General features: G+C 36.2%; 1 protein-coding gene across 2 annotated transcripts in view; it reads right to left on the bottom strand.

The window, feature by feature from the left end:
- Nucleotides 1–15131, bottom strand: part of LOC121422266 (sorting nexin-8-like) — a 33002-nt gene that overhangs the window by 2285 nt on the left and 15586 nt on the right. The window contains exons 8-13 of one of the 2 annotated variants that reach the window (XM_041617183.1): nucleotides 14244–14364; nucleotides 12391–12563; nucleotides 11474–11542; nucleotides 9500–9652; nucleotides 8032–8181; nucleotides 464–6641 (exon numbers count right to left, since the gene is read on the bottom strand). In XM_041617183.1, coding sequence (XP_041473117.1) covers nucleotides 6543–6641; nucleotides 8032–8181; nucleotides 9500–9652; nucleotides 11474–11542; nucleotides 12391–12563; nucleotides 14244–14364 — 765 coding nt within the window. In that variant the 3' untranslated portion in view covers nucleotides 464–6542. Of the gene's footprint in view, nucleotides 1–463; nucleotides 6642–8031; nucleotides 8182–9499; nucleotides 9653–11473; nucleotides 11543–12390; nucleotides 12564–14243; nucleotides 14365–15131 lie in introns of those variants that run through there. The other variant, XM_041617182.1, reaches the window with a different exon arrangement.

The following is a 15131-nucleotide window of genomic DNA, read 5'->3' as shown; positions in this document are numbered from 1 at the left end:
TCGATCTCTATCTTGCTAAATGTCTTCCCTCTATACTGGCTGCATTTGAAGGACAAATAAAATGGCTTTACACAGTAAAAAAAAATTATACAACGCTGTTTACTATATGAACCCTACAGTAATTGTTTAAAAAGTTTAAACAACTGTTTTAATTTAAAGCAACAAAGTTTAATTTTCAATAAATTAAACATGATTGTTTAAACGGTTAAACAAAATGTAAGGTTCATATAGTAAATAGAGTTGTATAAAATCTTAAAAAGCGTATTTACTGTGTAGAAGAAGTAGACAATCACCTATAATAAAAAGTAAAAAGAATTTGAAAACCGGTATTGATCTTGTATTTTGAACAGGTGATGATAAATTACATGTAAGTAAACTCATCACAGCTCACAAACCTTCCTCGTTTTATCATTTGAAATCATCATGACTGAAAAAAAATACATGGCTAACTCTTTTTCATCTCCATAACTATAATAATCTTTTATTGGCATTTCCGTAATGAATCATATACATATAATTCATGGCAAAAGTCTTGGAAACCACATCTATTGGTGGTTGAGCTCATGTTGTATGAAAATGAATGATGCATAAATCATTACAAAAGTAGTAAATATAAAGTATTTGTGTTCTCTACATGCTTTACAAGACAGGAAAGTTAAATAAAGCTACCTCTTTAAAAACAAAATAAATCCAAACTCTAATAGATAAAGGATACAATCTTTCATTACATACAAATCATTCAACATTCAATCAACAAAAGAAATGTAGGTAAGTGACACAACAGATAAGAGAATAGTGATTTCAGCATGATATAATCAGCCCTTTCTTTATATTAAAATGTAAAAAAAAACATTTCATGGATTCCCCCCTCTCCCCTACCCCCCCCCCTAGTTGCATCATAAAATAAACAGCTATTGCAATATGTCCATCTCTAAAATGTGCAATGAAAGCTATAATGTCAATCTCTGTAGGCATGGAAACATTGTTTAAAACAATAAAGAAAAAAATGATAGCACAAGACAGTGAAATGTTGCCAACATAAAGTTCTGGTGATGAAAAATAATGTATATAACAAGGACATAGGTTGGTAATTGTGGATTACATCATTGGCATATTTGCTCTTGAGTAAAGAACACTCAACTGACTATTGTACTTCCAAAAGAATCTCGATAAAAAATAACATAAATGTTGAAAAAAATATATATATATTTGCTGGAATTTAAAAAAGGGTTTTACATACAAATAACTGCAGATTTGTTTAGTGAGAAAAGAAATAAAATTCATTTCATGAAAAGCATAATCCATTCATAATGAGAACTACACAAGATGAAACTCAACTGGCAAGAGGAATCAAATACTGGCTTGCAAAAAAAAAAAAAATACTAAATCGATAGAAATTCAATCAATTTCATTTAGCTCATTAATGAACTGGAATACATGAAATCATGGATGATGTGGTGTTATGATGAGCAAAATATGATTTAATAGTTGCATTATTTTTATTGCATCAATTGAATTATAGCTTAAATTATTTTTTTAAAGTTGACTGATGTAAAAGTAATTTTGCCAACATTATTACATGATTTTAAGTAAATTTGCATAATATTAGAAGTTTTTTTTTAATGCTTGATGAAACATACATTTATTCTTGCCCTACCAGTGTAAACCCCTCCCCTTTCTAAACAGACTAAGCTAACAAAAAAAAGATAAACCTTAAATCTTTCCATATCCATTTATACAAAACAATTTTTGAATATACAAACATTTACAACAGAAAAATAACATTTCAATGAGCAAGACTTTGGTTTAAATGATGTGATGTAGCCGAATATGTTCCATTCAGATCATAAAAAATATGGAATGACATATTTACATCGCGGAAAAGAAGAAATAGAATTTATTATCAAATGGTAATTTGGATCCTAATCACGTGATTGGCTAAAATCAATCACATGACCAGTCATCTATTTTTAGCTAGAGAAAATGTGCTACTGACCAGTACTATCTACCGACTGGTAATGGTTTTGAGACGAGGATGATTCATCGAATAGGAAGGATCCACATCACTATCTTATAAATCATTTAGTACACATCGATTTGCTCAGACATTGAAATAATTACACACATTCGCTACCATTGCAACAATTCAGAGCTGTTCTTAAGGTATCTTGTGCATGTAATTACTACTAATGTCCTTGATGATGTATATTATCAAAATAAATTTTATATACTCTGTAATGAGGTAAAATTCAATAAGATAAACGGACCCATTCCACTGAAAATAACATATTAATCAAGTGTACTGGACTTTCAATATGTCACTACCAGATATAAGTCTGCAACAAGATAATAATAAGTATGGACTGACATAATAAAACAAATAAGGCACAGTGGAGGGGTGCAAAGGCTCATTCCGACTAGTTGAATAATGAAACAATAATGTTCGCCGGAATGGAATTCACATAATCAATGCAAATTCATGCATTACCTAACCTGGCAACGACCAATTTTTTGGTTAGGTAGCCAATCCCTTATAACCAGGGAGGCGTGTCATAAAGCGGCTTGTAAACATTACCTGAACTTTACGAACGATTGGAAATTCCTGGTTAGATGCAAGTCACATTCTCAATTCATTTTGATTCCCTCAGCTAAAATTGAAATCTGATCTCTTTAGATCAAGAACATCACATATAACAATGTATTTCAATGGAAAATGCAATACTTTGATGAGGGTTCTAGGAAATATGAACCCCCATTATACTAACATAGGGTATTTATATTGTGCACATATCTACCTTGTTAGGTGCTCAAGGCGCTCCTATTATGTTAAAACTGAGATAATATGTCGCAAAGTAAGGGGCACCAGTCATTTGTAAATTCCTCGTAACTTTCGAACAGCTTTATGAAAAGCCTCCCTGGGCCTTGCAAAACAAAACTTGGCGCTTGATCAGCAAGCTGATTTTAATGATTGATTATATTGACGATCATGTGAAATTAAAACTACAAATTACCAAACTTTGTTTCAGGCCGCATATCACCTGGGGAGGACTAAATTATTGTTCTAGATCCTCCGCTCTTTTACATATCGCATTGTGCTATGAAGATTATTGACTGAGTAATAATAGGTTAAATTGCCAAAATTTATATTCTCTTTGTTCTTTCAGCCTAATTTTGTTGAATGAAATAAAGAGAATAAAAAAACAACACATAATTTCAGAAGTGATTTTGTTTAATAAAATAAAGAGAATAAAAAACAACACATAATTTCAGATTTAAAAAAAAAGAATTTTAGTGACTGAAACTTTAGAATGCTACCACAAGTCAAAATCATGTTTAGCAATGCGCATACTTAAATCTTTGAGAAACACCCCCCTCTGCTGCTGTTCATGACGGTAGTTTCAAAACACCATCTGTGCCAGCATCGAGATAGATTGAGAGATTGTAACATAAGTGTGGTATAAAACCCCCACTACAGCAATGATTTTTTAAATAATTTTTTATAATCGGGTCACTTCACACATTTCACAACATGGCATAGATGAAGATGGATATTTTCAAAGAGAAACAAAACAAGATGTTTGACAGAGAGAAGGGGAATGAGAGGGTCGTTGATATAGAGAAAATATAAATGCTTTATACATAAACTATGTAGGAATGCCTTATCACAAATAATATTGTCCATATAATCTACATGTAATAATTCATTCTATTTACATATTTAGTCACTTCCATGAACAAATGAAAAAAAGTTTTTCTTCATACATATTCTTTAGACATTGTTCAAAATATTGCTTCATTCAAGTCATAAATGAATAAATCATGTGGCAGGATAGCAAAAAACATTGTCATATCTCAAATAGATTTATGACTAAACACCCATTGATGTAAGTATATGTCTGCGGACAAGATGACCTTACATTATATTCCTTTGTAGCACATGTCACTCGTGTATATCTAATAAAGGATTCATTTACAGATAGATATATATTCTCAATATATCATCATTTACAATCCATCACCTTTGAAAAATATGAGAGATATAAAAAGGGGGTGGGGTCAACCTAGAGAGTATTTCACAAAACATGACGACTGTGGCATTCACTGCTCTCAGTCAATCAGAGGCAGATTTCAGTAGCTTATAACAGTTGCAAGGGGAATCAGCGACAAAAGAAATATTTATGAAATGCCTGCCCCCCCCCCATAAAATGATGGAAGAATTTTGCATGCTAAAAACTTCATGGATTAAATTGTCTCTTTATGTTTATGCTTCTTATTCATGATGTTAACTGTCCTTAACGTTATTGTAATAATGTAATAAAGAACACTTGAAAATAAAAAAAAAGAGACTCAGAAAATCCCCATTCACCGCAATGTTAAAGCTCATCTAATGTTGCAGATTAAGGTAGTAGGATGTAAAAAGTAATAGTAATCCCTAAAATATAATTGTTTTCTGGCCCTAAACCAATATTCAGTCTCCAAAAGAAAGTGTCTAATAAGTGTTGACTCTTTCGACCATTTAACATCTAAATGCAATAATTACGTTTTCCTAAGCAAAGGAATACACCTCCATTCAATAACTTGTAAACATTAAATATTTAAGAGGCTGATATAATATGTTTATCGGGATATCAATTTGGTGGAAAAAATGTGTACCAAAATATGCAATATTGCGCAACCCAGTGCAAGTGAGCCCCGAAGGACCATCATCATGACGATGTATTCGATACTTGACATACATGACAAATTTTTACTTCAGTGATCATGAACAATGTGGGACCAGAAAAACAAAAACATTAAAAGTGAACTGAAGAGTGCTAACAAGATGTGTCATATTAATTTTCATGGTAAATGTATAAATTGGGTGCTGCATTTAAGTAGGGTAAAAGTCCTGAGCAAGAAAATGAACCATGAACAAAGAAAAGCTTGATCACCTGCCATTTACTTTTTTTTTCAATTTCTCTCCATTGATTTTTATTCTCTCTTCTTCAAAATGCTTAGGATTTGGATTGGCCTTTTATTTTTTACTAAAATACACTTAATTTCAGTGGAAAAATAGTGAAAATTTCATAAAACCAAATAATTGAATCATGCATTTTTAAATGTCAACAAAGACCTACATGAAGGTGAGAAAATAAATCATAGAATTTTTAGCAATGCTTGTTTAAACTAAGTCACAAACATAACAAATAATATTAATAACCATTATTGTGTATTCAAGAGGGTATTGAGGACTTCCATCACAAGACTTAAAACAAATGAAAAAACAAAATTTGAATTGGATCACATCCACTGCAAAAGGCCAAAGAAAACACCAATTGCAGCTCCCAAGGAAAGTATTTAATTTCTATGCAGAATGAAACTCTGGTTTTCATAATCTTATATAGGCAAGAGACACCCTAACCAATCATTCATGCATGCAGTAAAAAAAAAGATATCAATGCTGTTTAATCAAACAAGACCCTGAGCATTAATCAACAGAATCATGTCTAATCTTACTGATCGGAACCCATTTTCATGAATCCATGTCACGTCCGGTAATATTGTGTATTGTGGCCTATGTAATTAGGTAATATCTAGATTTATTCAGGTTTCATGAAAACGGAAGCATGTCATTCAGAGTTTCGTCAGTGAATTTCACAAGCATACATGCTCTGAGCCAATCAGATGGGAGGATTTTAGTGGCTTATAACAATAGGTGAAAATTGCTGTCAACTTCCCTCATGAAACACTGCCTTGTTGTCTGGTATCCATCATACAGAAAGTATGAAGATTAAGATTGATTTGGGCTACAAATGAACAAAATGAATGATGATTCTGTATTATCCATAAGTAAATTCCCGCCTGGCATTTCAGTCCAACTCCAAATGTTGCATGCAAATGACTGCTTGGGAATTTGAGAAGTTACATGTTGATTGAAAAACTCAGAAAAGGTATTATTTTTCAAAATCTTTATTCCCATGCAACTTCTTTTAATATATTCAATTAAAGTCATCAGGATTTCAGGAGAGTATATTCACGAATTAACATGCCAGTGACTTTTCATTTACAAATTTGCTCTTGACCAATCAGATGCATGTATTTCAGTAGCTTACAACATATGTCAGTGAAGTATTTGTTTCACGAAATGCTCCTAAAAAGTGCATCTCCTCAGTCGATATTCATTGACAAATTTGCTTTCAGCCAATTAGAAGCATGGATTTCAGTAGCTTAAAACAACTACATGTATTTGTTTCATGAAATGCTCCCCTGGGCCCCGTAACACGAAGGTTAGCGATTAATCGCGAAATGAAACGTCCTATCAAGATCACTGTTGCATGAGAATTTATCTCAGTAGACTGACTGCCAGCCAATCATAATCGTTCTTTCAACTTAGCGATTAATCGTGAAACCTTCGTAATACGGGGCCCAGGAGTGCATTTCACAAAGCGACTTCCCCAGTGAATTTTCACTGACAAATTTGCCTTCGGCCAATAGGATGCATGGATTTGTCGCAGTTGTCACTAAAAAGCCCCCTCTTGAAACTGGTGGCAGCGGTGGGATTATCATAATGTGGCCGAGGATGAGTTGGGCGAGGAGGACGGCTTGGTGGGCGACATGTGCTTCTCAACTTTGTCAAGGCTGTCTTGCCATACCTGAAGCAGCTGGAAGTGGAGAGAAAGGTGGAGAGATGGAGCTGTGGTGGATGGACACACGGCATGGGTAGGATTATAGCGCAATGAGTATTGCTCGGGTAATGGATATTGTATGAATATACCATAGAATATAGAATGGGAATCAAGATAGATGCACATACAAATGTATTTTAATTCATTTATTTATTTGTTTGGATACATGCATAACATCCATAGCAGATGGAAGGATGGATGATAAATAGACAGGGTATTCATGCTGGATATACACATGTATATGGTTGTATACGATATCATAATTCAAATGATACATGTAGCAGAAGATATCATCGCATGATTTATTTAGGTAAGGCACAGTGATGCTGCTTTTTGAAATAACAATTGCTATGCAGTAGGTCTGATTTTACTGATCAACAAGAATGTATGACAGATTTATAGAATGAAATCTCATATGCCTTCACAAATGAATGTTGATAGCTTGGTGAATATTGATTTGGTAATATGGCTAAAATACCATGGGTATCAATGCGAAGGAGTTTCTAAATGGCAATGGGAAAGGTCAGGAATTTCTGAACAAAAGTGATATAACATGCTTCAAATGTCTACAAAAATAAGGGATGAAAAAAGTGTACATACATGCTCTAGTTAAAGTTTACAATCAATTTCTTTAATCATATATTTGCCATCATGTTCATGAAAACTAGGTGGAAGTTTGCTGCTTTTTGGAGCACTTCAAGAAGCACACTGTCAGTGATTTTCACGAGCAAGTTTCTTCTCAGCCAATCAGATGCAAGGATATCAGTAGCTTATAACAATCATCTGTAAATAGACCTTATGCATTTGACATCATAATCTCATAGCGCCCTCCCTCAGAGGATATAGGAATATGCATAAACAGAGTAGTCAGAGATGCGCCAGCTACGTATAACCAACTCATGCAAGGCAACGGCTTCAGCCTCTCAGACGGAAGCACGATGATGTCAATGCATAAGTTCTTTCAACTGACAAATCACCTCATGAAATGATTCCTAGGTGGATAGCTGTAGGCCCATATTCTGAACTCAGGTTTGAATTAAACCCTGGTTAAAGTTGTGGTTTAACTATGGAGAGCCAAGTGGAGCACAAATCCCTAACAGTACACATTCAATTTATTAACTCATATGACACGCAAATTGTTCTTACTTGTCTGGGAATGATAACTGAAGTATTTTTCTTCCTTATGAAAAGCAAAAGGAAACAAAATTGTAAACACAAGAAATATACACTATAAACAGAATATTTGAACTTTTGGCTCCAAATAATTTCAGCACAGATTTAGACCGTGGTCTAAGTTAAACCTGATTTCAGAATACAGGTCATAGAGTATGAAGTTGACGTATTATTTTTTTGACCCCTGACTAACCTCTTTTTGACTGTTGACCTCGGCTTCTGCAAAGGTATGCATGACATCAGCAATGAGAGGCATGTTGGCATGTATGAGCTGGGTCTCCATTTGAAGGCAGTGCAGTGAGAAGAAGTTCCTATTCTCCATCGTCATGATTTGACTTTCTTGCTACATTCAAGAAAATAAGATATCAAATGCTGAAGGAAATCACTAACATACAGTTGCGCAAATCCCCAGGTAATTGGAGGTGCGATAGCTCAGTCGGTAGAGCGGGGGATTCGTATTCCGGTGATCCGGGTTCGATTCCCATTTGGTGCGCTAGTGCCCTTTGGTAAGGCATTAATCCTCAGTACCAGGTCCTTCGGAGAGGACCTTAAGCCGTCGGTCCTCTGGTTGCTTGCTTACAAGCATTCATGCTTTCTTAGCAATCAGGTAAAAAATCCCCACCAACCAATCAGCTCAAAAGTTAGCGAACCCTAACCATAAAATGCACCCCTTCGTGCTGAGTGTAGACAACAATACTACAATGTTTGGGAATCCCGGATTAACAAACTCTGTTGAATGTCATATTTTCTCCCCTGAATTCACAATTGAATAACTAACACATGGCAGAACTTGAACACTTTCAACATGTTCATTTTCTGATGGGGGTTCACTAACTTTTTAGCACCATTGTATCTAATTTCTCACTTTAATTTTGAAGATGTTTCCACAAAAGGGAGTTGATTCTTTCAGGAGAAACCAAGAGAGTCACATTTATAACACCATCTGACTATATCCCTAGGTAATTTGAGTATGGTATTGTTAAATAGTCCAATTAAAGAGGAAAATTGTGAAAACAACTAATAATTCAGAAATCTCAAAAGAATTCATGCTCCAAATGAACATGCTCACATCAATGTCTGTGATGTTTCAGGCTACAATACGTTTTCGGAATAAAGGAATCGCTTACAGGGTTCAGAAAGGCTGATCCCTCCCTGCCATTAGAGTTGACAAGGTTTTAGACTAAGGAATCTGCTCAATAAAGACAAAGCCAGAAAATACCAACTGGAATGATTGTCACAATAGTAAGAACACCAAGGACTCCTCGATCAATTTTTCAGAAAATATGTATGCAATAGCATACTGAAACCCACCCGCAAGATGGCGTCAATATTCAGCGCACAAATAGACTGCTAAACTCGTGCATAAAATGCAGTATTTCGGTCACTTAATCATCTAATGGTTGTGACCCTCAACAACCATTTAAATCAAGGATGTGATGGAGGCTAACATTGTATCGTAAAGTGACCATGAAAGTAATTTTTATGTAAAGGGACCCATTGAAAAAAAAAGGAGGGGGGGCCCTTTGGCCTAAATATGTAAAGGGATCTAGAGCTAAGAAAGAAAGGAAGGGGTCTTTGGCTTATATCAAGGGACCCAGTGCTAAAAAAAGAGGAAGAGAGGGAGGGGGGGTCTAGCTTAGGCGTTGGTAGTGTCTTCTCACCTCAATAATTCTAGATTCGAGTTGTTCAACTTCATTGACATATTCTCCGCCTTTGATTGTGGCAGACATCTTCTTTTTCTTGATGGCAGCCATCTTCTGAAGAGCATTCTGATGATCCCTCAGCACTCCCTTCTCATGTCTCTCACACAGGTCCTGAAAGTTAAAAAATTGATGAAAGATGAAAGAAGCCTTCAAACCAATTTGAGCCCAGGGGATGCCAGTGGCAAATTGCTCTTGGGCCTGAAAACTTGTTTGCGAACTAAATTGATGTGTACGAAACGCACATGACAAGCGCAAAGCGTGAAGTCCTTGCAGCTGGGATCCAGGGCCTTAGGTGGGCCCTGGATTTCTAAGATTTCTTAGAAAGCTCTGGGGTTCTTAGATGCTCTTTGGTGCATTCTGAGCCTATCTGAGGATATTTTTCCTTCATATCTAATCCAATCTTAATGAAAAGTACCAAAAATATATAAGTCCTAGCGCCGTACAACTGCATATTTTTGCTCCGTTCTCACTCGGTTGACTCGATCGACTCACAACACCCTCGATCTCTCAGGCTCAGCTAGCGCTTCAACTACTGCAACACGCTGTTGGCATCAATATACCTAACCCCGGGAGCTCCCGCCCCTGTAGCTCGGGGGGCTGGAGCTCCCTGGGTTACGTTATACCGTGTGCATCGCGATCGCATTGTCATGGCATGCATGAAATCGCGCTAGTTTTGCGTGACAGTCGTTCTGCGATGTTCTCATGTTCAAATACACGGAACATACTTCAGAAATTGTGAAAGTGAATGTCCGATTAGTTTAGATGATCAGATCGGCCTGAAAACTGGAAATAACATCTCGAAGCCGGAAATTTGATACCAAAAATACTTAAAAGCCGGAATTCCGGCAATTGCCAGAAAACTGGCATCCCTGTGAGCCAACAGCCTTGATAGCACGAACTCTAGTCCTCAACTACTCAAAGCTGGTCATATTCCTACCCATGATGCAACGTTCTGAACCGTGTAGTCTTATACTAGAGGTCCACTTGAATGATAACTTACAAACTCCAAAAATGTCAAATTTTTCCTTGCATTGTATATTTCTTACGATTACTGTGCTCTTTCCCAACCCGTGAATAATAATAATAATAGACAGTTCTTGTATAGCGCATAACACATTATAAATAACGTCTCTATGCGCTTCCAAAGGACTTGGATATTATTACCCTGGCTTTAGCCTCGCAGCCTTTTACATGGTGAAGAGAGCCATCTTATTCATCCTTCCAAATCAGTTTAGAGTGATTTGAGAAAAAAATGAGGTGGTACATTGACTGTTCTACTGTTAGAGATTTATGCCAATCTTGGCTATCCATAGTTAAAGCACAACTTGAAACCAGAGTTTAAATTAAACCCGACTCCAGAATATGGGCCTATGGGTTTAGCCTGTGTGACATGAGACTATCCATGAAGAAGCCCCAGTGTATATGAATCATACAAGAGCAAATGAATGTACATTTCACTGCCAACCTCTGGGACTGAAAAATTGTATACTGTGATAAAAAAAACTGTATTTTTTCCCTGAAAAAGTGTATTTTATAATAAAATGGCGCACTCGCTGCATGCAAGCTAAAATGCGCACTGCTCTTGTAGATGAAAAAAAACATTGAGACATGTGTATATCTCACCCTGCTTTAAACAAAATGATTGAAAAAAACAGTTACCTGAAATTACATTGATATAATAACCATATTTGTGTAAGTTTTATGAAATAGAGACATATAGAGATGATTCTTCTCAATAAATTATGATTTTGTAAAAAAAAATAAATAAAAAAAAACAGGCTATTTTTTAAAGAAAAAAACGCAAATATTCACTACTGAATGATAGGCGCCGTATAAGCTAAAACAACAACATACTGCCGTATTTTAGTTGCAAAAACGTACTCAACATGCCAAAAACATACTAGTTGGCAGGTCTGTATTTGTAGCACTTACCTTGTAAGCTTGTAGCAGATCAAGGAACAACCAGAACTTTTCAACCACACCTTCACTTAGCCTTTTTCCCTGGCAAAAAATGAAGAAGATGTATAGTCAATCACGACTGATTTATTTTTCAAAAATAATTCCTAATCATTATAGTCAAAGAGAAGCTATCGTAATATACTAGTATGTAACCAAATCAATGATACAGCTCACTGACAAATATTTTGCTCTAAAAAGAGGAAGAGTAGTATGTCAAAATAGTATACATCCTACAAATTTATCAATCATTTTCCCATCGTACAGTATTTCACTAATTATTTGAAAGTCTCTGTATACAATATGAAAGTTGTGTATCAAAATGCCTTGACACTTTTAAAATAGTTGACTATCAAAATGTGTTTCGGGGGGGGGGGGGGTATATCATAGACTTATTTCAGAATTTAACTATTCCCAGTACACTTTTGGTGTCATATGAAAGCTGAGACCATGAGTTATCCATACATACAAAATACTATATTTCACCATGAATTATACATGTTATTTGGCAGCCATTTTTAAAAGTAAACTTTTGTGAGTCACATTGTTACAATCATATTGCACAACTAATCCTTGGACTACAGCATTGCATCATTTGTATAACTATTATTATATTTTATAAACCAATTAGATCCTCCTCCCCCCCAAAAAAATATATATATACATATATATATATATTTTGTATATACTGAAAACTACAGTTTTTAGCATATACCATAAAATATTCCATAAAATATGTACGTCCAACTCCCTATATGTGCAACATTCATGAAATTTTCTGTCTCTGATTTCTAGTTATTTTGACAGTCTGTAATGTTCTCAAATGGGGGTCGGACTTACAAAAAGTTTGACTATTTTATGGAATTGCCCAAATAACAAAGACGGTTAATTACCTGGGTCATGTATTTATCTGAGAGAGAAGCAAACTCAACGGCTACTGACTTGAGACCGTTCTTCAGATGAGGCCAGGAGTCGTTGTGACCCATCGCCCAGGCCGACGCCGGCTGTGAGTCTCCTCCCAGGCTGCTCAGCTCCTTGGCGAACGATAGGGTATCGGCTGCATTACCTGAGTAAACCAATTCACATTCATACAATCAACATCTACTAGTACATGTAGTCTGCTGTGCAAACCTTTCAAACCTTTCACTTGAGTTGAGTGGTTCGACTGCGCAGCCTAAAATGACTTGTGTTACAGCAAGTTTATTTGTGCTAGTCTTGTGTGAAGACAAACTTGCACCCCCCAAAAAAAAAATTCAGGAAAGAAGTTTTCATCAGGGTCTGTGCCTGCAGACTATTGAATCAACATCGGTGGAAGCATTGTGGTAGTCTGCAGGGTACAGACCTTTGCTTTTCACAAGGTGTAGAGTCTGAAGTAGTGAGACTAGATACACCCCTGTAATGTGGCTACCTCTACCAAAGACACGACAGAGAATTTGGAGTCTAGTCTTAACTCTAGACATGGTATATTTTGTATAAGTGTCAAAAATCTGTGTAAGTGGATCAAATTAGGTCTGTGCTTACAGACTAGCATCATGGTGCAGAGATACTCTCACCTTTCAAATCATCAGATTCCACTTTGCCACATTAATTTCCATTGGTAAGAGAACTATCCATTGTTATGCTGCACTCAACCCAGGTAAAGCATCAAGACCTTTGCTTTATGGTACTAAAGTACTATGGTACTAAAGGCACCCAGTGGGAATTCCCCCTTGAATGCACCGACCAGTTGCTCAAGCCCAAGCCAGAGTAATGATATCTCACACAGAATTTTGGTTCCTGTGACATGCGGATCACATCATACATATTGTGACTTCATGGGAGCGTTTCATCAACATTTCTGTCTGACAAGTTGTAAGATCTGACAACTTTCCTTGACTTTGATAGGCCGAGTATCTCTGTTACAGTAAATTGCTAATTTGTCTACTGCCAACTCGTCCACTCATCACATGGTCTACCTTCATTTAGTCTAATGCCATTCCATCCATGAACATTTCATCCTAATAAACAATTCGGTCCAATAACCATGTGGTCCCATCATCACTTCGTCTAATTACCATTTCATCTAATAATCAATCGGTCTAATATCCATTTCATTTTCATTCATTTTGCCCAATTAACACTTATTCCAATTAGACCATGTCGATAGTGGATGAACGATTGGTAGACCAAATGATAGTACATGAGTTGGTTATTGGACGAATTGGCATTAGGGTGTGTTTATGCTTCCATTGCGAGGACACAATCAGCGATTTCAAACGTCGATTCAAAACGCTGATCGTAAACGTGGTTCTGGGAGTGCTGTTTATGCTTTACTTTTCAGAGCCAATCATGATCTCCAGCTGGCTTTGCATCGTAAAGCGAGGTCAAATTGGGCGCGCCTTTTTTCGAAAGTTTTTTTTTCCGATTGTTGTTATTACGTGGAGATAACATGGAGCAATACGACTGTATTTGCCCGCGGATTTTCAGCTCACCGGAAGCATGTACCAAATGATGTCATTTAAACATGTTTACGATCGTGGTTCTTTGTTTATACTTCCCCAGAAAGCCTGATTCTGGTCAAACAACGTTTACAAACGCACCTTTTTGTGAGTTTACGATCGGCGTTTTGAAACAGCGTTTAAATGAAAAGTAAGCATGGACGCAACCATGTTTTGGACTAATCACGGTTGGAAACGCTGATTCTGGCCTGAAAAGTTGAAGCATAAACACGGCCATAGACCAATTGAAAACAAACCTTTCAACTTACCCATTGCTCTCATTGTAATTTGATCCACAAATCCTTTAATGAGATTCATACTATTGAAGAGACTCTTTATCTGTTCTCTGCTATTGCCAAACTGTACTTGTGTATCCATTGGCACTAGATCCTAAAACAAGGCAAAAATGTGTAAATTAAAAAATATATAAATTACAAAGGAAAATATCAATGAAATCGGAGGGTCTTTTTCCAAGCAAGAACAATACATTGTCCCACTTGTGCATATCTGCGTTGGTGATCTTCACTGTAACTGATTATCAGCTTAGATATCATGATTTCACAAAGTTAAGTTAATATGACAACACCAGTGTCCTGTAACACAAAGCTTAGCAATGATCGTAGACACATTTAACAATTGATTGCATAGACTACCATGGACAATCAATTAGGGTAGGGCTGGGACTAAAACCCGGGTACCCGGGTCCCGCCCGGAAGCCTCGGGTACCCGGGTAGAAAAATCAATACCCGATACCCGAAAATTGCTCACCAGTATAACGTACATTTGATTTGTATTGCGTAGTGTAAGACATGATTGTAAACTCATCACAAAAGTACACAAGTCTCATTTTGAATCTCACCAATTACCCTCGAAATATCCATAAATATACTAGTTTTTCAAGTGATGATGATCTGATGTGACTGAGATCGTTCAATCGTCGCCATGTTTCTTTTGCAGCGCAGTGACGTCATCCAGCCACTGCGACGCAAGCCAATTTATGAATGAAAATATAGAAAGCATGCGCATTGCAAGCCCAGCCCCACGCAGTATTCCGTCAAAACAAGTCTGCAATACTCCGTAACCTCGTACCAAAATCGACCTAGAATTCCACTTTCCTTTATTTCATATGAATTATGAAAGGAATTCTCAGAGGATCT

This window comes from Lytechinus variegatus, chromosome 10 (genome assembly GCF_018143015.1).
Source record: "Lytechinus variegatus isolate NC3 chromosome 10, Lvar_3.0, whole genome shotgun sequence".
Lineage (NCBI taxonomy): Eukaryota > Metazoa > Echinodermata > Echinoidea > Temnopleuroida > Toxopneustidae > Lytechinus > Lytechinus variegatus.
Note: the sequence above shows the minus strand (reverse complement) of the source record. Positions and strands in the feature narration are given on the sequence as shown.